The sequence below is a fragment of the Nicotiana attenuata genome, unplaced genomic scaffold, assembly GCF_001879085.1.
Source record: "Nicotiana attenuata strain UT unplaced genomic scaffold, NIATTr2, whole genome shotgun sequence".
Classification (NCBI taxonomy): domain Eukaryota; kingdom Viridiplantae; phylum Streptophyta; class Magnoliopsida; order Solanales; family Solanaceae; genus Nicotiana; species Nicotiana attenuata.
The window spans coordinates 94,749-117,740 of NW_017670568.1; the positions used below are offsets into that span (position 1 = coordinate 94,749).

At 38.4% G+C, this 22,992-nt stretch overlaps 2 protein-coding genes and 1 long non-coding RNA gene across 3 annotated transcripts; 2 read left to right on the top strand and 1 right to left on the bottom strand.

The window, feature by feature from the left end:
• Positions 1 to 290: 290 nt before the first annotated feature.
• LOC109241068 (prohibitin-1, mitochondrial-like) lies at positions 291 to 4,248 on the top strand. The gene is made up of 6 exons (XM_019407780.1): positions 291 to 392; positions 1,395 to 1,582; positions 2,377 to 2,493; positions 2,881 to 3,051; positions 3,328 to 3,540; positions 3,658 to 4,248. The coding sequence occupies exons 2-6, from the start codon at positions 1,406 to 1,408 to the stop codon at positions 3,850 to 3,852; spliced, it is 873 nt and encodes a 290-aa protein (XP_019263325.1). The 5' UTR covers positions 291 to 392; positions 1,395 to 1,405; the 3' UTR covers positions 3,853 to 4,248.
• Positions 4,249 to 4,832: 584 nt separating this feature from the next.
• LOC109241069 lies at positions 4,833 to 6,321 on the bottom strand. The gene is made up of 2 exons (XR_002070181.1): positions 5,886 to 6,321; positions 4,833 to 5,036 (listed from the first exon to the last, which is right to left on the bottom strand). It is a non-coding gene; the product is annotated as an uncharacterized LOC109241069 (long non-coding RNA).
• A 1,228-nt stretch (positions 6,322 to 7,549) lies between these two features.
• On the top strand, positions 7,550 to 8,693 carry LOC109241064. Its single transcript, XM_019407777.1, has one exon. It carries the CDS (start codon positions 7,710 to 7,712, stop codon positions 8,358 to 8,360), a length of 651 nt encoding a protein of 216 aa, XP_019263322.1. The 5' UTR covers positions 7,550 to 7,709; the 3' UTR covers positions 8,361 to 8,693.
• Positions 8,694 to 22,992: the final 14,299 nt, after the last annotated feature.

The following is a 22,992-nucleotide window of genomic DNA, read 5'->3' on the forward strand; positions in this document are numbered from 1 at the left end:
GCACTTAAAAGTGTTTTTCAGCACATAATGCTTATCAGCTACTCTAAATCAGCTAAGCCAAGCGGGCTCTAAAACTTTTTCCTAGCAATAGGGTAATATTAAACCAAATATCTAGAGTCCGAGCGGGTGATTGTACATATTTACACTTGATTAAATAAAATTTTCAGTTTAACCAAAAACAAAACAAAAAAATATCTAACAAAGAGCAAAGCTTCTCAATTTCCAATAGTATTCGGGCAAATTCGATCATTTTCCCTAAAACTAGAATAGATAAATCTTAAAGCCCTAAACTATTAATAAACCCCTTCTCCAATCCGTTAAACCCCATTTCAGTTCCTTCTCTTCTAAAAAAAAAAACTTTCTAGAAGATTCCTTCCCTGCATTTTGATCAGGTAAAAAATCTTCCTTTGAAAGTTCCATTTTCTTTATCTACACCATTCTTTTGTAGGGTTTTTTTAAGACTTTAATGTTACAGGAGTTTGGTGTGTTCTTGGTTCTTATTTTGATTTTCCAGTGAGTAAATTTACGAAAAAATAACTCAAATAAGTTTATGCTTTTCTTTTTTTGTATGATTCTGGGTTTTAAATAAGTTTATGTTTTCTTAAAAAAAATGTTAGTAGCTATAATAACTGAGCATTTGTATTGAGTCCTATTATGTTAATGATCTGTATCCATTCTGCTATGTTCAGGCCCATTTTAATTTTATGTTTTGAATCGTAATTTGGCTCAAACCTTGTACGTGTAAAAAAAGTTCATAATATGATGTCTGCTATCTGTTTGATTTTTGTCTTTGACTCTGTTATATATTCTCCAGACAATTCAGTAAATTTATTTAGAATCTTAGTGTGCATGATAAGTATTTGAGTCTTTCACATAAGTTTCAACAAAATAGTACTAACAAAAAATGAATGTGAAAAAATGAGATTAAGCCATCCACACATTTTATCAATCCAATTGTTCAATCTTTTAAAAAAGTAGTCATTGACTCTTTGCTACAATTTACTGTTGTATTGGTCTTGCTTGTTATTTGAATTGATTGGATTTGTTGAACTGCTTAAGCGTATTCCCTTCCGTCAAAAGGTAGACAGATTGAGTGGCTTACAAGGTGTTTTTATGTCCATATAATGAAACTAAAAGGGTATCCTTGCAAATTCAGATTTTCTGTATTCCTTTGGAGTAAAGGTCTTACGGATAATTTACCGAGTAAAAACTGTAAATTTTGTCAAGTCATTTGCGTTGGAGCTTTCTGTGACAAAATTGCCTGCTGACTATTCAAAAGAGATGTATGTGTACTTGCTAAAGCTCTTCAGAATGCTCGTGGATCACTCCTTTTCCGTATTAGCAGGCTTTTATTAAATGATTATAATGATGACTATTATTGGCTTTACTTTCAGGGATTAGCAAGATGGATCTCAAGAATGTTAAGGTTCCTAAGATACCTGGTGGTGGTGCCGTTTCTGCTTTGATCAAGTTGGGAGTTGTTGCTGGTCTTGGTGTGTATGGAGTTGCTAACAGTCTCTACAATGTTGACGGGGGGAATCGTGCCATTGTTTTCAACCGTATTCTTGGTGTTAAAGATAAGGTATTTCTTGTCCTTTCCCTAATGGACTAAGATGATTTTCGGACCCTTTTTTCAGTACATATATAAGATTCTCTTGATGTCTAGCACCCGCCAGACAGTCATAAAATCTATCTGTGTTTAAGAAATCTAGTTAGGTCAGAGCTGGATTTAACTGTCTTCTACAGTTAAGGAAGTTTTTCTTGTATCGTTAATATTTCCTTTAGGATATGCTTGATGGATTCTTTAGTGACATGGTTTAGTGGGCAGAATATATATACGTTATTCGTTCTTGTAAGATAGAGATCAATGTGTTCATATTTCTTCGATACCGTGATGTCCAAGCAGATTTAAGTAGTTAATCAATCAACCAACTATACCTCAATGTCAGACCAGTTGGGTCTATTATATGTATCTTCTACATCTTTTTGCTCTATCCAGACGCATTTCATCCCAAAATCTAATAATTTGTCTTTCAAGCCGACATATTAATTCTTCAAACTAGAGGTTTTCTAAATGTCATACTTATGCTTGATGCCTATATACAGATGTAAAACTCTAATCATGTAGTCTCACATAGTGTAGAGGGATAAAGGGAGGTTGTTGAAGTGTAAAAGTAATCAAATTATGTTGAATCCTCAAGCGCATTCAAGTAATATATTTTGAATTTATTGTCATCTCTTTGTTATCTTTTATCTTCGATATGGTTCTTTGATGTTGTACAGCCTAGTTTATGACCTGTTTTTCGTCTATTATTGACATGCATTCTACATGCCTTATGCATTTTTGATACATGATATTGAATATCTTATTAATAGGTTTATCCAGAGGGGACACACTTCATGATTCCATGGTTTGAAAGGCCTGTCATATATGACGTTCGTGCACGTCCACATCTAGTTGAAAGTACTTCAGGCAGTCGCGACCTTCAGATGGTAAATTCTTGTCTCAACATTTGCATTGCTCCCTACTACAAGATATTAAAAGGAAAGAGAAACCAAAAGATTTTAAATTGGTAGGAGAATAGTATTAACATGTGGTAAAGAATGTACAAACTTATGAAGGATCAAAGGTGTTCATCTGATGTTCCTTAATCCTAGGAGCATAAAGTTTTTCTTCTCTCAACTCCCTACTATCAGATAGAACAAGGAAAAGAGAAACCAAAAGATTTGGGATTGGGAGGAACAGTATAACATGTCGTAAAGAATGTACAAACTTATAAAGGTGTTTATCTGTGTTTTCCTTAATCCTAGGAGCAGAATGTTTCTGTGCTATAAGAATTACAGGTTCTAAAATTGATCTTGTTCCTTAATTATTTTCAGGTTAAAATTGGACTTCGGGTTCTCACGCGTCCAGTACCAGACCAACTGCCCACTATTTACCGAACTCTTGGTGAAAACTATAATGAACGGGTCCTGCCTTCAATTATTCATGAAACTCTGAAAGCTGTGGTTGCACAGTACAACGCTAGCCAGCTCATCACCCAGAGAGAGGTACGTGCAAGAGGACATAAACCTACTTAGTGTGTTGATGTTGCTATTGGTAGAAGTAATTATTGCGCTATAGGTCATAACTGGTAATATTGCATCTGTACTGTATGGTGTGGTTGGTGCCAAATGTAAGGAATGTTCTGATATATGCTCCACTTCCTTCTCTGAAGTAGGGGACTATGGTGGATAGCTGCAAATTTTCTATTTGGCTGCCGTAGGAACTCATTGGAATTTTTAAGGTTCTTCACCATCTTTGCTTAAACTTGTGTACTTGTGCAGAATGTTAGTAGAGAAATACGGAAGATCTTAACTGAAAGGGCAGCCAACTTCAACATCGCTCTAGATGATGTGTCCATAACTAGCTTGACTTTTGGAAAGGAATTCACGACTGCAATTGAAGCAAAGCAAGTGGCTGCTCAAGAAGCTGAGAGAGCAAAGTATATTGTGGAAAAAGCAGAGCAGGATAAACGAAGTGCTATTATTAGAGCTCAGGTCATAATATTTTCCAAACCATATCCTTCTTTCTTTAATCTAATCTCCAGTTACTTCTTCAACTTGTCATTTTATATGTAATATTATGATTAATGGTGCTTGAATTCCTTCTTGCAGGGTGAGGCTAAGAGCGCGCAGCTGATCGGTCAAGCTATTGCCAACAATCCAGCGTTTATCACGCTCAGGAAAATTGAAGCAGCAAGAGATAATGCACATACCATTTCAAATGCAGCAAACAAAGTGTACTTGAGTTCTGATGATTTGTTGCTCAACCTTCAGGGCTTGAACTTGGAGACAACAGGAAGAAAGTAACCAGGAAGCGACCATGGCAAAACGGTTTGCTATTTCACCATTCCTCTTTTCTTCCTCAGCTTGTTAATAGTTGGGAACTATTCTTGGATAGGGAACTGGAGATGGCCTCATCGATGTTATTAACTTGGCGATTGAGATAGCAATTTTGTCTCGTAGTCTATTTTTCTTTAAAACTTCAAATTTTCCTTTTCTGGTCATTTACTTCTTTTAAATGTCGCTCCTTGGAGAATAAATATGAAAATCGAAGGTATAAAGAGAAATCACATCTAGGCCTGCTTTCCATCTCATCCTTTATCAGCTGTTTTATTTCCTAAATTAAATGTGGAAGCCTTGTCACACCTCCTTTTTACACACTTACCCCGAAGGATAAAGTATATAGGGAGTTTTTCCATTTAAAGTGACATTATTCGAAATGTGATTATTTATTTATTTTTAGAGTCGCCACTTGGGATAGGATTGGCTTTTGGTGTCCCAAGTCACCGGTTTAACTTGAATCCCAAATCGAGGAAAATTTCGACTTCCCAATTGGAGTCTGCAAACCAGAAATTCTGAATAAGGAATTCTGTTGACCCAAGGGAAGGTGTCAGGCACCCTCGGATCCCGTGGTTCTAGCACGGTCGCTTAAACTATTATATTTGGCTAAAATCTGATTTTTATACATGTTGTCCTATAGTGCAATTTTAAGATTATTCACCGCTTTTAGTTAAATTTTAAGAAAGTGAACGTCGTTTAAAAACGTGTTTCGGATCACGTCACATGAAATGCACCCGGATCCTCGACACATTTTTATTCAACGTTTTTAGATTTGGATTTGGGTCGCATGAAATGAACACCTGTATTTAGGAAAGTAATTTTTAAAATAGCGCGCCTAAAACAACTACGCATTTTAACTTTGCGAGGGCCATGGAAATTTGCTAAATGGCACGCCTCGAATTCTAATGGTAAACAAGATTAATTAAACGAGGGCCATGCAAATGAGATTTTTATCTGGCACGGCACACCTCAAATTATTCCAAAGGGGCTTTACTCAACCGAAACAAACTACGGATGTTCATAATTTGGATTAAACTATTAAAGCAGCGACTAAAAGACATAATAAAGAACTAATAAAAAATGTCAAACAAGTGCCAAAAACCAATGAAGGTAGATTCTTCTCTAGAATTAAAATTTTAACTCACAACTTCCTGCAAATCATTTAAGAAAAGAAATGAGCATTAGCAACTTTGATACAAGTCAATGATAAAGCTATTGCCGTCTAAGAAACTTGCTTATTAGATTGAAATTCTCGAAAACTGTCTACAGATGATGCCACAAAGCCAATCCAGATTTAGCATTTTAGCAAAGTTTAACACACTGATACTCATCCAACAAACAAACAAACGGAACATTACCTACACAAAACTAGATGGCTATTGTTACTATGAAATAAGTTAGGTCCTATCAAACAAAGGAAAGGTAAAGACAATATACGGAGGTTCGATGTGAAAATGAAAAGGAACAATAGAAAAATGCATAATTCATACTCGATGCAACTGTAGCGGCGTGAGCTCTAGCTGAAACTAACACTTTAAGAGTGACCAGAGCATTGTAACTGAAAAGACTTGCATTTACTACTTAAATGAACTAGTAACAAGAACATGATTAAGAAACATTTAGTAAGGAAATTGACTGTCCAAAAACCCAACTCTTGCAATACACAGCACAATACACATGGACTAAAAATAGTTTAATTATGAATAAAAGAATCCCTACACCTAACACTCGTTTGGCATTAAGGCACATAGATTGAATTGAATTCAAACTCTTCAACACTGTAAGAATATCAAAAAAAAATAACCAAATCAGGTATCTAAATTTATTTGAACCATTTTTTCGGATGGCTGCCTTCATGTTTAATATGCTAACTAACATATCCACGGTTTCCACACAAATATTAACAGAGAAATTCATCACAGCCCAAAACCAGCCAGCATTTATGGAAACACTTATGTTCCTTATCATAAAAAAAATAGTTACAAAGCTGTTGTGTTTACCGGCTAGGCGAAGAACATAGTGAAGTTGAGCCTAATACAGGCTAGCGAAAACAGTGACGACGAACTCAGCAAGAAATTCCAGCAAAACAGCAGCGGATTTACCAGCAGCGAACAGTGATTTCCTCGATTCGAAAAGCTTTCAGAACCCCGAAAATACACCGCAACTGATTTGAAGTCGAAAACAGCTTTTTATTATTTATTTTTTGAGCTTTTCTTTAGTTTTGGAGTTTTTTTTTCCAGATTTTTGACCTCCAAAACTCTTTCTCCAAATCCCAAGCTCTTTCTCTTAGCCGTTCAGATGTGTTCGATTGAGTGTCTAAATTCTCAAATCAAATCTGTGTTCAAGGGAATGAAGAGGGAGAAGAAGCTACTGGGTCAAGAAGGAGAGGGAATGGCCAGAGATGGAAAATGGGGAGAGGGTTCTCGTTTTTGGCGTGTCCCCCTCAGGTCTGATGGATAGGGATTTAAGTAGAGAGGATTTGGGCCAATCCGGGTCAGGTCATGGGTGGTTTGGGCTTGGGTCAATAGAAGTCTTGGATCAGATTTGGGTTGGGTGAGAGTTGGCCCAATTTTATAAGACAAACCTTTTTTCAATTCTTTCTTTTATTTTTCTAATTTTCCTTTTCTTTTAAAATCCTACAACTTAAAAATCTTAAATTATCCAAAAGTGTGAAATTAAACTAAATAGCTAATTATAAAATTATAAAAACTATTTAATCCTAAATTAAAAAAAAATCAATAAAAGGAAAAGTGTAAAAATGAAGTATTTTTTGTGATTTTCGATTTTTATAAAACAAATAGTTACTAATTAATCCTAAAAATGTAAAGATAAAGCCTAAATGCAATGCATGATATTTTTGGGTATTTTTCCATGATTTAAAGTAAAAATTAAACATGCACAAAATGCAAACAATTAAAAATTCTACAAAAAAATCCTAAAATGGCCGAATTAACAAAAATCTATTTTTCTTGAGATTTTATAGGAGTATTTCGTATAGGGCAAAAATCACGTGCTTACAAGCCTTATCTTTCATATCTCCAGTTCTAAATGTGTTTAGTCTGACTTTTCGATTATATGTTTCTTCCTCCCTAATTATTGTCTCAACTCTCAAGTAGAGCCTGTTGGCAACTCAAGTCTCAAACCATGCTTTTTTTCGGTAAATTTTCAATGTTTTTATTTATTCAGGACGTTCAAAAGAAAAAGAAGGGATATTTTTTACATTGTATAGCCGTCACCTGAAAAAATTATCGGCGTTATTCGGATGTTAAAAAGAAAAAGAACGGATTTTTCACATTGTATAGCCGTCAACCTAAATAGATTATCGGCAGATATATAACATATGCATAATTAATGTATAATTTAGGTATATTAGTTAGTGAATATAAATATTTTGCGGTTAAGTGTGTTACTTCCCTGAAAGAAACAAGTTGGCCGACTCTTGTATTAGTTAACATCAAGACTCAATTAAAACAACTAGGTTACGTTATATCAACCATAACTTACTCTAATTTAATAAACTCCTTATTTAAACCTTTGGGAGCCAATTCGTTAACATACTAAATGAGGGAAGTGATCTTTTACGTCAAATAAAGGCGTGAATTAATTCTGGCCTTTAAACCTTTTACTAAAAACCCATATCCTTCAAATAGCGAATGAACCAGAACCCTATATCATAAATCTTTGCCTTAGAGAGTTTTTAGCATATTAAATTTCCCTTTTTCCTTCAATATTCAGTTATATATATAATTAATCCTCCAAAGTGATATTCATGCATTGAACTAAAATCTTAAAAATAAAATTTACAAGATTCAACACACATATTGATGGAGGCCATAAAGAAATTAGGAACAGAGAATGTTGTAGCATCTGAAACCCAGTTGGAAATACCCTTATTAGAAGATGAACAAATTGTTGAAAAACCAAAGAAAACACCAGCACAAAAGGTCATTAGAAAAACATTCAAGAAAACAGCTATTTTAGCCAATCTTTTACCCTCAGGTTCTGTTCTTGCATTCCAAATTTTATCACCAGTTATAACACATGAAGGCCAATGTCATTCCTCAATTAGCCATTCTATGACATTAGGCCTTTTAGCCTTTTGTGCAATCTCTTGTTTTTTCCTTAATTTTACGGACAGTTTTCGCGACGAAAGAGGGAAAGTTCGTTATGGATTTGCAACATTCAGAGGTTTATGGATTATTGATGGCTCGAATATTACCATTCCTCCTGAGGAAGCAACAAAATATAAGTTGAAATTTTTGGATGTGTTTCATGCTTTGTTATCTATACTTGTTTTTGGCGCTGTCGCGGCGTTTGATCAAAATGTGATCAAATGTTTGTATCCTTCTCCATCACCAGAAACTCAAGAGATTCTTGCAATTTTGCCTATGGCTGTTGGCGTAATTTGCACACTGCTGTTTGTTGCATTCCCTACTACTCGCCATGGAATTGGCTTCCCTCTTTCACGTCGTTAGGAATACTCATTTCTTTTCTCTTATTCAATTTAATTCTCTTTATGTACGAAATTACAGACGACATATAGTGAATGGATGAGTCCCTTAACTTTGAAACAGCTCCCTTTCTACTTTCCTTCATAGGGGAGGTAGGAAAAAAAAAATTGGATAATCGCTGATACAGGCCGATCGGGATCCCAGCAGTCAAATCATCCTCACCTCCTTCCGATCAAATATATTCTAAGATGTGTAGAGGCAGGAGAAAGGAAGGAGGAATTGATGACCAGCTTTAGATAGGTGAATTTTTTTTTTTTTAATTTTAATGTTTATGTATCAATTGTTTAATGCTATTAACACAAGGAACGTTACCAAAGTAAACAAGATTCAAGATATGTTTTAGGTCATGAATTTGATTCTCAATTGACATTTTAGTAATGTTTTGAATATCGTCTTTGATCTTACTTCCGCCTCCGTAAATCCTCTCAAATTGTAGAAATTAATACTACTATTTACATTGTACTTTGTCGAAAAGTTTCACAAAATTCCATTTTGTCTCACCAAAATGCCTCATTTCATGTTCGTGTAACAAAACAGTTGGAGTCGAATCATGTTCGTGTAAAAAAAAAAAGTAATTAGATAAGTCGTTATCAAAATTGAGAAGGACAACTGGTGAGGAAATTCAGGAAACATAGTAACAAAATGCATGGTGCATGACGTGATTGTTTATCGGGGACATTGGTCACGGTAACCATTCTCAGCTCAAATCAAGTTTTAATTGGCCTTGGTATGGTTCTCTTTTTTTTTTTTTCCTTCTTCTTTATTTAATTTTGTCTTAATAAATGAAAGGTTCTTGTAATAATTTAAGATTTGTAAGTTCAAGCATGGTAAGAGCGAAGCGTTATAATTTTATCCATAATAATTGATAATTGATTTGTGTTTTAATAGTTCTAGCTTAATAAATAAAGATTTACATTTGAAAACACATTCAAACTCAACCGCGTAGGCATTTTTCCGCTTGGCTACAAATAAACAAATGTGGATTATAGCCTATGCATGCGGGCAGTTTCACCGCTTGAAATATTTATTGCACCGTCTCTCTAAGTTAGACCAGTTAGGCTGCGACAGTAGCCACAAGAAAATCTTCCAAGTCTTGTCAAATAGAAGATGGAGATGAATACAAGAGACAAACAAAGGAAGCTTGTAGATGCCCAAAGAAAGAAGCATATCCATATACTATAAGATATATCACATTTTATTTATTATCCGTAGCTTCAATTCCAGTATAGCTTCCAAGTTAATTACGTGTCCCAATTGCAAGGAAACAGTGATCGGGGGTTAAGCACAACTACAGCTATATGTAACACGTGAACGCCTTAAAGTAGATTCCTTTTGCACCTTGTTAGTTGTTGTTATTACCATTTTCCAAGTTCTTTTAGCTGATCGATGACTATCAAATGATGATTGTATGAGAGCTTCTCAATTTTGTTCTGGCCGCGCAATGCTCGTTGGAGTCGAATTAGTTAAGCAGAAATCATAATGCACATATGTTATGCAACTAATGATAAAATAGGAACTAGTATTATTTTAGTAAAAGCAGTTAATATCATCCGTATATACGTTACTTGTAGGTATTTTGGGAAAACATGTATATAATTTCCAAGTTTTGGAAATTTGGAGATTTCAAATATGTGATTTGAGTTTTGGCCAAAATGTGGGTCAAATTTATGGCCAAATATGGGATTTGAAAATAAATTTCAAATTAAATTTGGAAAATTGTATGGCCAAACAGGGGCAGCATCCTCGCAGCTACAATATATTAGCTCCCGTTTAGACAGTTTTTTTTTTACTTCGTTTCCATAAAGAAATTGAAAACATTGTTTGTTCATGAAATTTGTTTAGTTTTTTTTTTAAAAAAAATTGAAGAAAAATGTCCAAGTTCCAAAAACTAGTTTGGGCGAAATTTTTTCTTCCTCTCACAAAATTTCAATTTTTTCATAGTAAAATGCATGTCCAAACACAACTTTAAGTTTCAAAAATTATTTTTCAACACAACTTCAAAAATTCTTTTTCAAATTTTAAGCAAATTTATGTCCAAACACAAGCTAAAAGTATATTAACTATCCTTGGATAAGCAACAATTTTACAATGTCAGCTTTAGATTTTGGCTTAAATACTTGACATTTTGACATTATTTCACTTCTTAGTTTCCTTGTCAACTTCAACTTCAAATATTACTTCTTTATTAAATCTCAACCAACTCATCATGTCCAAATGCTTGCTTACATAATATAAGCCAATTCTATTCTAAGGTGAGTTTATATCTAACTTAAATGTTGTTATCATTTCTTTAATTAATCTCAATTAGATATAGTAAACACCTCTCTTCTTTATGAGAACTACTAACAAGTCAAATTATAAACGCATAGGAACATGACAGTAGAAGATAGGGCTTTGCATGGATCAGATCGGATTGGATTTAGCATATTTTGGATCGGATTTCAGATTCTAGAAAATGCAGTCCGAATCCGATCCGAATCAATATCGGATGGGATTAGATTTTAAAGTTTGGATCTGATCGGATTTCGGATTATTATGCCTCAAAGTTGCAAACTCAAATTTATATTTTCTTTGTAAAAGAGGCAATACAGTAAGAAAAATTCATGTTTCTGCAATTATGAGAGTACTATGGTGCCAATATAGCTGAATCCATCAATTGTAAAGGTAATAACTTGAAAGAAAATATAAAGGATGTACTAACTATCCAAAATTAAAATTTAATATTTATACATGCCCTAATTATTTTGAATTTCGGTTCGGACTGGATTGTGCCGTATTAAAATTATACCAATCTGAAACCGATCCGAAATCTGAAATTTCAATAAACACAATCAAAAATCCGGTCCAATCAAAAATTGAACGGATCGGTTTGGATTTCAGATATCCGATCCAAATGAACAGCCTCAATAGAAAAGTTTAAAATACGGCATTGTTACAAAAACGCGTGGCCGTATGTCTGATGAAGATAGTGGACTTGACCGGTAAGCTATTGCTATCAGAGCCGAAAGTCATCGCAGCCTAAGACGGCTAATTGATTTAATGCCCAACCTGTTTGAGTGTAAAATAGGAGTACTAGTAGCACCCAAGTGAAGTTTCTTTTTATTTATTTCAAAATTTAATAAATAAAGTTATTCGATATCTATAATAATGAGAGTTTGCAAGTACTCCCTTCGTCCACGTTTACTTGTCCACTTTGGACTTTTCACGTCTCTTAAGAAATAATAAGTATAGTATATATTTTACCATATAACCCCTAATAATGATAGCCTTTCAAAAAGTCTTGGGAAATAAGTTTGAAAATGAGTAATTAATAATAAGGGTAAACATGAAAAAAAATATCTTTCTCATAATTTAGTATAGTGGACAAGTAAAAATGAAAATATACTTTTAGTATAATGAACAAGTAAAAGTGGACTGCGAGAGTATAAAATATGAAAGATAATATAAATACCCAATAAACTTAGTTAAAATGTGCGCAAGTCGAACCCACGTAATAAAAAAGAATAGGAGTACTAGTAATGGATAGTACCGCTTGTTGATTATATACGCACAACACCAAGTCACCAACACCCACTAGACGAAAACATAAATGAGTCATTACTGGTCATTACTCGGGGGCTAAGGTATTCCAAAATAAGGTGGCGTTTACTTGAAAAAGTTTTAGAAGATTTTTTGAAAGTAAGAAATTTCAATCTTTTTCGAAGAGTATTATCAATTGAAGACCAATTTATTTTTATTAATGTTTGCAAAAGTTGAAGAAGTTCTTCTTTTTAAGTATTTAGTTGAAAAGCGATTTAAAGTACCTTTTCCAATTTATTTTATGTAGCATTTTTACCCGATTATAAAATTCAAAAAAGAATTTAAGATTTTTGAAATTTATTCTTTTAAACTTCCAATGATATTGTGGCTATGCAAGCATAGGGGTGGCAAACATGGCCAGGTTGGATATTGACGGGTCGAAAACGGATAATATAAAAAAGGATAAATTATCATATCCGACCGATATGTAACACGGATAAAATATGGTTAACCGATGGATAATAGAAATATTCATATTATTCTTGACTTCTTGAATATGATCACTTTGGAAGAATTCTTAGTCTTCCAAATTTGAGAAACCTCCCGTCTGAATCTTACAAATATAAAAGTTAAACTCATTAGTTATTCATCTATTTTTTGAGTGGATAATATGATTGTTATTCATATTTGATCCGTTTTCAAGTTTTTATTATCCAACCTTTTTTTAGTGATAATATGAATGGATAATTATTTTGTTAATCTATTTTGCCATCGCTATGCAAGCATCATTAAAGTAAAAGGAGGTAATCACAGGACAGGACTGCGCAGCAGATATTTTCGTTTCGAATTGGTCATCATCTCTTAATTATAATGCAAGCATTTGCCAACCAAGATCCAATTCCATTTCATTTTTCTTTTTCACCCAAATGAGGGTAGATCTAGTTGCCTATATCTTACTACGTAAGTTTTACTTAGTCAAATATTTACAAAGCCATGTGAAGAAGTAAAACAAAACAAAAGGAAGAATCTTGGCAGTTGGGGTTGTCACATACTCATAAGAGTGGATTACACGTGTCTAAGGACAAGCATTTTCTAGAATTAAGGACAGCAAAACCAAACCTCATTCCACAAAACAGCGGCCGTCGTTGTGTAATAATCTATATCAAAAAGCCGGCAGGTGCCGTCAATCAACATCTATAGCGCTTTTGTCTTTCGAAACGCCGGCGCGTCCACGTAATCCCATACACCTTTTTCTATTATTAACTCTCTTGGGCGGCTTCCCACCTCCTGTCATACTCTATGTTAACCGCGTTCAAGAAAAAAAATTTAGCATAACCTAGTTAATTTTCACGCAAAAAGAAGAAAGGAAACATATTACTAATTGATTAGGACTAAAAGATAAACTATTATTAATTGGTTTTGTTAAATAGTGAGTGCTAAATTTTTTATTTTAAGCCATATGTTTACCCTCAAAATCGAAAAACAATTGAATTTGTAAGTGATTTTAAGGATACGTGGATTAACTTGACACAAAATAATAAATTAAGTTGCAATTTGAATAAACAATGATAAAGCAAATTCAAACCACAGGAATGGGATAGTTTCAGTCTTGGGAAGTCAGCCACCCTCGAACTGGATGTCCTTCAATCAGTATCAAGATAATAGAACAAGAGCTTAAAGAGAAAAAATAACAGTGTATTGCTTTTGAGTGCGTGTTACAATGTATTAAATGAATTATCAGACTCCCTTTATATAGTATAGGAGTCCTAATTTAAGTACAATTCTATAAAAGGTAAAAAGATCTCTTGATTTGCTAATTGCCGGTCCCTTATTGATAAGTACCGAGATTCCCGCCGTAATATCCGACCGGTCACGGATATTTCGGTCTTCTATCGGCTATGCTACCAACGTTGCTTCGAGCTCGTTCGGGGATCGATTCCGGGATCACGGCCTCGATATTCTCGAAGGCAAACGTTCTGACCCCGGGTTCTAGCCCAGTGGGACTTGGGGTCGATCCTCAGTCCTTTATTGCCATGTTCCGAGCCTGACCTGCCATGCCGTAGGCGAACTCGGTTTCGACCGTATACACCATCCTTGTATTAAGATAATATGTATATTATCCGCATGGTAATAAATGATGACAACACTAACAATATTCAATGAACCCAAAAGATGGGCGAGATAATATTAAGTGACAACTAGTAATGAATGACTATGATGAATGATTGACAATGATGAATTACCGAAAAGATGAGATTTGTGGATATTCCTTCTGACAATGATGAATGATTGATGAGCCTTCGAATGTTAAGGTTGTTCTTGGATCAAGTGAAAACGTTAGGCAAGAATCTTAGGGAAAAGATGTATGTTGTATGTTTGCAATAAAGCCAGATTCTATATCAAAATTTTCAATGTGTTTTCTTACAATTGAATATCTCCTTTTCACATCATTGTGTCTCTTTCTATTTATATGGAACATATACCTAAAAAATCTAATAGTACAGGTACAGAGAATATCTACTAGAAATATTATCTTTTGATGTCTTATCCTAAAACTAGTTGTTATTCACTCTGTCTATGATGAGTGCTCGACCTCGACCTGATCTTCGCTGACTCTTCGATCTTGATCTTCAATAGCTTCATTGTCTCTACCCTTTACTTTTTAAGAGACCACTTCGCCTTTGGGCAGGCCTTTATCGAAGTCCTACTGGTGACACGTGGTAGCCCATGAGGGCCTTCTTAATGCAAATACGGTTTGATCATGTCAAAGGTAATTTTTTACCCAAATAATTAGTCCCTCCGCTTATTGAGGTCGTCCTCGTAGGTGAGTTCAATGAGTGGATAATGTCGTTCGTGGTCGAACTTATCGAGTAGACCACATGAGTCGTAGTCGTTGTGGCGAGTAGGCAACGTGGCCCTCTATGGGCCGCATATTTCAAATTCCTTAGGTTTCCCAGGTAATTTGTTGGAGCCATCTTGTCCAAGGGGTAGGGTGACGTCATGATGATGCATGTTCCCGATGTGTTGCTTCTATTTGTGCGTGACCCTTGATTGGGTCTATTGTTTTGATTTCGGTGCTAATTATGACGAGCCATTTCGGGTCTGGTGTCATGATTTATATAAATAGAGGTTGTTGAACCTGAATTTGAAATTTTGTTCCCCTAACTTTAACCAACCGTCTTTTCTAAATCTCCTTTCTCTGTTTCGTTGCCCTACGCCATACCCCAATTTCTCATTTTTGTATTCATCTTCATTATCTTGAAGAATGTCAAACTTGCCCTTAGATGCTGATGAAGAGAGTCACGTTGCTCCCTTGGCGGTTGTGTTTCCCACCTATGGGTAGAGTGTTTCCGCCATTGCAGAGGATAAATCTTTCCCGTCAGTAGGAGATACTCCCCCGTAACCCCGACGCCAGGTCTAATCTTTCCTGATCAGCGGACATGACACTCGAGATTTTTATCGACAATGACGTCCAAAAAGTTGGCGGAATTGAAATCCAAGTTTGGTCTTCCCAACCACGTCGAACTAATCCCGGCCGAATGGGATGTGGTGCGGGTTCATGATCCTGGGTACTGCGCTTATACGCCTACCCCTTCCTCATCGGTTATTTGTTCCCCCTTCTTCCGTTGGTGGAAGAATTTTGTCGTCACTATGGTGTCTGCCCTAATATCTATAATACTATCAGAATGCTAACTAAATTTTCCGAGCTAACCGGGGTCGAACTAACGCTGCGGCACTTGGTGCATCTATTCGCCCCTAGCTTTTATAGGGGAATGAAGTTGAACCTTCGCCACCGTGGAGGCAAATGCTTGGTTGTGAAGACGGACGACAAGGCCAGTCGTTAGTTCTGTCTTAACTTCTTGTAGGTTAGAACTGAGGACGTTGTGACTAACATCGATGGCTTTCCTGAGGCTTGGAACTACACACGTAAGTTGCCTGTTTCTCTATTTATTCCTTTACTTGATCTGGGTTTGTTAAATGATTTTCCCTTTCTTACAGCCAATAAATAGCCTGCCCTTTTAGTCGCGCGCATTTTCGATTGGGTCGAGCAAGTTCTCCCCATGTCGTAGGTATCCGCGACTGGCCGAGCTTTTTTAAGAAGTTCAAGCCGTTTCTTCCTTCGACAAGTAATTTCTTTTCTCTAGCCGTGGTCATTTCACTTTTTGTTGTATGTCGATTTGTTCTACTAACTTCTACGTTTGTCTCTTTCCCAAGCAATGGATCTTCTCGAAGGAGCCGAGCGCCTATGCCTTCTTTTCGGAGGAAGGTTGTTGTGCCTTTGGCTTCTGCCCCTGTTGCAACTACTACACCTTCCGTACCTGCCCTTGCCTTGGCTACTGCAGTCCAAGAACCTATCTCCTTCCTGTCTGCTTCTTTTGCTCCTCAACTCTTCTTGCTGGTTGACGAGAACGACGCCGTCTCCTCTAATGATAGGGGTATAATGCCTCGTAAGAGGACAGTTGTAGACGTGAGGATAGAAAGTCCAATGGTCGTCGACTTAGAGGAGGACGACTTTGTTCTTCGAGAACGATCGTAACTCATGTTAGAGAAAGTACTGGGGTGGACTCTGAGGCCCCGCAAATGGAGGATATGAATATGGATGCACCGGTGCTTCCCGAGGGGGAAACGGTCGAAGGGGGGGCACTTGACGATGACCTCGCACTTCCGAGATAAGAGGAGGCTTAGTCTTCTAGGGCTGTAGTAGATGTCTCCTCGTTTGCCGATGACAGAGCAAAGACTATTGCTGAGGAGGACATCGGATCTGATTCTGACATGGATCTAGACTAGTTGAGAATTATTGATGAGGGGTTCACTCAAATTGAGGTAGGGATGGAGGGGGGCTATAAGACTATTATGATCCCATTGGATCGTAATCTGCTTGTAAATAGCGAGGAGGTAATCCCTGCCCTTGGTCCTTTCTGTTCTGAAGTTGAGGGCGCGACCCTTGAGAAAATAAATGACGATACCTTGTCGAATAACATTGCTGGTCTCACTCTCAAGGTAATTACGACTATCGTCTGTTCCTTTCCTTATGCCTTAGTTTCCTTGTAGGTTCTAACATCTTCTCTTCATTTTGTAGATAGTTATTCTAGAGAATGGGAGTGCTCGGCAAGAGAAGAGGCGTAAAGAAATTTACATGAAGCTGAAAGATAAGTATACAACGTGCCGCAAAAATTACCGGGATCTCCAAGGTCGATTTCCCATAGGAGGCGACGTACTGGCGACGTACTGTTTTTGTGAGAGGATCTAAAGAAAAAAGACAAAGAGCTAATAGCGGCTGTGGAGCGTTTTAGCGCTCTTGAGGGGACATTAAGGGCTAAAGAGGAGGAGCTAGAGCTCAACAAAGGCGTAGAGGCCCAATGTACCGACCTTCAAGCTCAAGTAGCCCAGCTGCAAGGCCAGTTAGACGAGTGCCAATATCACATGGAGGCCTTCAAGGGTGAGATAGCCGAGAAGCAGGAGGAGCTTGAGAATGCGGAGTCTTCTCGCTTGGATGATCGGAGGAGAGTGGAGTTCCTTGAGTTAGCAAACCATACCCTTCATTCCGAGTCAGAAAATGACCTATCAACGGCGAGGGCTAAGGAGGACCGACTTGAGGAAAGGATCGGGGAGTTAGAAAAGGAAAACTCCGATCTTTATTATCGAGTTGCTGCTTAGGAGGCCGAGAAGGCCTAACTGCTTGCGGGGACTTCTTCGTCTAATGCTTCTGGCTTCCTCAACATCCCCCGTGAGCTGTACGAAGAATGGATTCATGCCGAGGCCCGACTTAATATGTTTCGTGAGTTGCATACAACGGTTTCCGTTTCTGGGATGGCCTTTGAGGATGCTCGGGTCATTTGAGGATGCTCGGGTCAAGGCTCATGAGGCTCGGGTTGCTTGTGGCTACGACCCTACTACGCCTCAGCCTGGCGAAAAGGATAAGGATAGGGAGGGTGCCATGGATCATCTTGATGAGAAGGCCTAGTATGATTCTATTTACCCTCAGGGCAAGGATAGAGAAGATGCTGGAGGCCGGGACGGTGATGGTCAGGGTGGTAATATTGTTGAAGGTCGGGCTGATGAGGATGTTATTGGTCGTGATGGCGATGACCAGTAGTTCTTTTGTTAACACTTTTTGTATGTTTTGGTGTGGCATCTCCAAGAGCCTTCGTAACTAACTTTTATCTATGGATATCAAAGTTGATTTTTGTTTCCACTTGTGCCTTTCTTATTTGAGGTGATTTGTTTCTGTACTTGTATATTTTGCTCTTTTATTTTTTTTTTGTCGTCCTCTAGCTGACCGTAGTCCTTGGGCTGAATAGCCATAGGCAGAATCATCCGTTTTTCTATATAGATCGAGTATGTATCCTTAGTTGAGAACTGATAGGTGTTGTTTGAACTTGGTCAGTATTAACCTTTTGTTAAATTGTGACCGGGGGCCGGTTGGTCTTTGTTAGAACTTGGTCGGACATAACCTTTTGTTTGGTTGAATTTAACCTTCTATTAAGATGTGGTCAAGAGCTGATAGACGTCTATTCGAGCTTACTCAAACTTTTTCCTTTCGTTATGTCGTGGCCGGGGGACAACAGGTGTTGTTCAAGTGTGGTCATATTTGACCTTTTATCAAGTCGTGGCTGAGGGTCGGTAGGGGTTGTTTGAGCTTAGTAGAACTTGACCTTTTGTTAAATCGTGGCCAAAGGCCGATAGGTATTATTCGAGCGTGGCCGAGCTTGACCTGTTGTTAAATTGTGACCGAGGGCCGGTAGGTGTTGTTCAAACTTGGTCGAACTTAACCTGTTCCTAAATCACTACCAAGGGCCGGTAGGTGTTGTTCGAGCTTGGTCAAACTTGACCTGTTGTTAAATCGCAGTCGAGGGCCGATAGGTGTTGTTCGAGCGTGGTTGGATTTAACCTTTTGTTTAGATAGTTTTCATAAACTTAAGTTTTTATTACTTTGACTTTGTTACTCTGATTACATAATTGGATAAAGATACAAACTTTGGGCATTGGCTGGCGTTCCAGGCCAATCCCGGTCTTTCTAGTCCCTACATTATTCGACTTGGAGAGTCTTGAGGAGTCGGGCAATGAAAGAGAAATCAATCCGTTCCTCGCATACTTCGACTCGAAGTGTCCCTTCCGTCTCCTTATTAAAAACCTCTTTGAGAAAACCTTAATGGGAAAAAACTCAAATGAGGAAAAAGAGTACAACTTAGGGGGGTGCATTTCCTTTTAGAAGTTGAAATATTTGATGTGGCTGATGTTCTATTTATTTGGTAATTGTTTTCCTTCCATTGTCTCTAGTTGGAACGAACCCTTGTTTGCTTTGGCTATAATTTTGTACGGATTGTCCCAGTTTGTTCCCAGTTTGCCTTCTCGTGGATCTCTGCTTGCTTGAGTTTTGGCTTTGAGTACGTAGTTTCCAACTTTGAGTGGCTGGACCTTTGACTTCTTGTTGCAGTAACGTTTCGCTTGCTGCTATTAGGCGACCATTTTTATGTACTCAAGTGAGGGAAAAAGAGTATCCTGCCCGTTTGAGGCACCTAACGAGTGCTTGATCACCAGAATGAGCACCTATGTGGCCTTCATGGACTTTTTCGAGAACGTGTTGGGTTTGGTTTGGACCCAAACACTTTGCTAAAGGTCCATCGTATGTTCTATTGTATAAGTCGTTATGTAGGAGGCTGTATCTGGATGCTTGCATTCTTAGTTTTTAGATTCCTTTTTGTCGTTTGGGAGTGTGTCTTCATGCAAGTAGGTGATATTACAATTGCGCCAATCCCAAGTAAAACTTACAAATCTTACCTCGATTTGGTCTAACGATGAGTTGAGGAGGTGGACTACACTTTTATCGCCGGTTGTGATGCTTTTGGTAGGTGCAGCCAGTTTGGCGAGGCCGTCTGCTTTAACATTCTGGGCTCGCGGGATCTGGTCGAGCTGGCATTCGTCGAAATTGGGTAGCAACTTACAGTTGTCGGTTTGATATTTTTGCAACCTTTGTTCTGTGATTTGGAAAGTCCATGTGGCTTCGTTCACTATGAGTTGTGAATCATAATAGAGTTTCAACTGCTTCGCCCCATATTTGAGTGCTAGTCTCAATCCTGCAATTACGACCTTATACTCTACCTCGTTGTTAGTCATGTCTGGGCACCTTATGGACTAGCGGATTACTTCGCCGGTAAGGTCCTCGAGTACGAGTCCCAGTCCTGATCCAGAAGCATTGGATACGCCGTTGGTGTATAGGACCCAGAGGTCTTATGTTTGAAGAGAAGCTTGGGCAGCTTCTTTCTCGACCTCAGCCATTATCTTTGCGCTGAAGTATGCGAGCACTTGTGACTTTATCGCTGTTCGAGGTTGATATGTGATGCCGTGCTCGTTTAGCTCTATGCTCCACTTGGCCAGCACCACCAATAGTTCGGATCTATGTACAATGCTTCTTAAAGGAAAGGTGGTAACAACCGAGATAGGGTGGTACTGGAAATAATGTCTAAGCTTTCGTGAAGCTACGACTAGTGCTAGGGCCAATTTCTCGAGGTGTGGGTACCTCGCCTCGGCGTCGACGAGTGTCTTACTAATGTAATAAATGGGAAATTGTGTACCTTTATTTTCTCGGGCCAGGACCGCACTTACTGCCATTTTTGAGACGGCGAGGTAGACAATGAGTTGTTCTTTTGGTTCGGGCTTCGAGAGCAGAAGTGGTGATGACAGATACGCTTTTAGTTCTCACAAAGCTTCTACACAATCGGGCGTCCACTCGAGGCCGTTGTCCTTTTTTAGTATGTCAAAAAATCTGTGACATCTATTGGATCACCGTGAGATAAACCTCGATAGAGCGGCGATTCGGCCAGTCAACCTTTGGACCTACTTCTTAGTGGCCAGTTGTTCAGGTATCCCTTTGATAGCTTTGATTTGGTCTGGGTTGACTTCGATCCCTTGTTGTGACGCTAAGAAACCCAAAAAATTTCCCGAGGCTACGCCAAATACGCATTTCTCTAGGTTCAGTTTCATCTTATACCGTCTTAGTATGTTAAAATCATCCCTTAAATGGTCGATATGGTCTTCCGCCCTTACAGATTTGACCAGCATGTCATCGATATATACCTTCATGGTCTTGCCGAGTTGGTCTTTGAACATTTTTGTGACCAACCTCTAATAGGTGGCTCCTGCATTCTTCAACCCGAATGGCATGACCCTATAACAAAATGTTCCTCTATGGGTAATGAACGTGGTTTTCTCCTGGTCATCTTCTTCCATGAGTATTTAGTTATAGCCCGAGTATGCGTCCAGGAAACTCAGCAGCTCATGCTCGGTCGTTGCGTCGATGAGTTGGTCGATGTGTGTCAATGGGAATGAATCTTTCGGGCATGATTTGTTTAAGTTTTTGAAGTCTTCACACATCCTCCATTTCCCATTTTTCATTTTGACCATCACCACGTTGGCTATCCACTTGGGGTATTTCGACTCCCTGATGGAGCCATTTTCTAGTAGCTTTTCTACCTCCTCGTGGACGGCATCATTGATGGTAGGGTTGAACTTTCGTTTGACCTACCTTATAGGGGGATAGAATGGATCGACGTTCAACTTGTGTGTGGCGATCTCCTTGAGGATGCCCGATTTATATGCATGGCTGAAAGAAAAAAAATCTGCGTTAGTTATTAAAAATTGAATAAATTTACCTGGTTCTTAGAGTTTGCAGCCAATGTAGGCCTTTTTGCCAGGGTTGCTGGGATCCAATTGAATGGGGTCGAGATCCTCTATAGTTGAGTCTGCGGCTTCGACCGTTTTAAGGTGTGTTGATGTCCCTGGTCTCTTCTTTGTCGACCTCAACCATGTTGATTTCTATGCTTCTTTTTCCTTGTCTTTATTTTATTGGGTCATCGAGCCATCAATGGAGATTTGGTAGCATTCCGGGGATGTGCATCGTTCCACGCGTATGCTAAATATTCCCCAATGTGTTGGGAACTTGATCACTTGGTATAAGCTGGAGGGGACAACTCTCATGGGATGTATCCATGGTCGTCCTACTATGGCATTATGCAGTGGCCTGGTCCATGATGTGGAACGTTGTCTCCAGAGTTATGCCGCCGGCGAGAACGGGGAGTGTAACTTCTCCCGAGGTCTGTTCAACTACATTGTTAAAACAGGTTAGTATGATACAACGTGGGACTATCTTGTCCTTAAGTCTCATCTAGGCGAGGACTCGGGGATGGATAATGCATGCTCCACTCCCATCGTCTACCATGATACGCTTAAAATCAATATCTGAAAGTCGTATAGTAATGACAAGAGCATCGTTGTGAGGGAAAGTCAAATTGTCGGCGTATGACTCGTCGAAGATGATACTTTCTTCGTGTCCGTCATACCGTTCATGGGTGATAGATCTCTTGAGCTTGTGAGTGGTGGTGAACTTGATACCAGTGATGGAGGAGTCATTGTTTCCGGTGATAATCATATTGATGGTGTGGCCCGGTAAGGGAGGCTTCGGCAGGACCTGCCATTCTCGACCCCTGGAGAATGTGTTCCTTCCCTTGTCGCTCAGCAGCTCTTTGAGGTGTCCTTGCTGCAACATGTTCACGACCTCTTTCCTTAGGGCGACACAATATTTTGTCTTGTGCTTGCGTTCCTAGTGGAATTCGCAGAGGGTGTTAGATTTTCTGGTACTTGGGTCGGACCTCATCTTTGGAGGCCATTTCAAATTCGTTCCAAGTTTCTCCAGGGCATAGAATATTTCTGTATGTGAAACACAAAAGTTGTGAGCAGGTAATAGGGGAGTCATACCTCTCTCGTTCTTGTGAGTCCCCGTTCTCAGCCTAGATGGACCCTCATCATAGCGGGAGGAATGCGGGACGGGGCTCTGATGTAAGGCTGATGTCGTTCTCTGTTTGGCCGTGATATTTGGTGATCCCTTCTCATGTTATCTCTACACTCTCTCCTGGGTTCGGCTTGAACTGAGATGAGCCATCGGGTTGTCCTATTGAGTTCGTCATCATCTACCCGAACTTCGGCACAATAAGCATTATGGATTTCGTCCCAAGTGGTTGGAGGGTACTTTATCAACCAGCTCAGTAGCTTTCTGGTCGCTCTTGAACCCTCCCTACTC

Excerpts from the sequence above, each read along its gene's own strand:
- LOC109241068 (XM_019407780.1), top strand. The coding sequence starts at position 1,406 with ATGGATCTCAAGAATGTTAAGGTTCCTAAGATACCTGGTGGTGGTGCC. Across the intron at positions 1,583-2,376 it reads TTCTTGGTGTTAAAGATAAG|GTTTATCCAGAGGGGACACA; the intron begins GTATTTCTTGTC and ends TCTTATTAATAG. Across the intron at positions 3,052-3,327 it reads AGCTCATCACCCAGAGAGAG|AATGTTAGTAGAGAAATACG; the intron begins GTACGTGCAAGA and ends GTACTTGTGCAG.
- LOC109241064 (XM_019407777.1), top strand. The coding sequence starts at position 7,710 with ATGGAGGCCATAAAGAAATTAGGAACAGAGAATGTTGTAGCATCTGAA.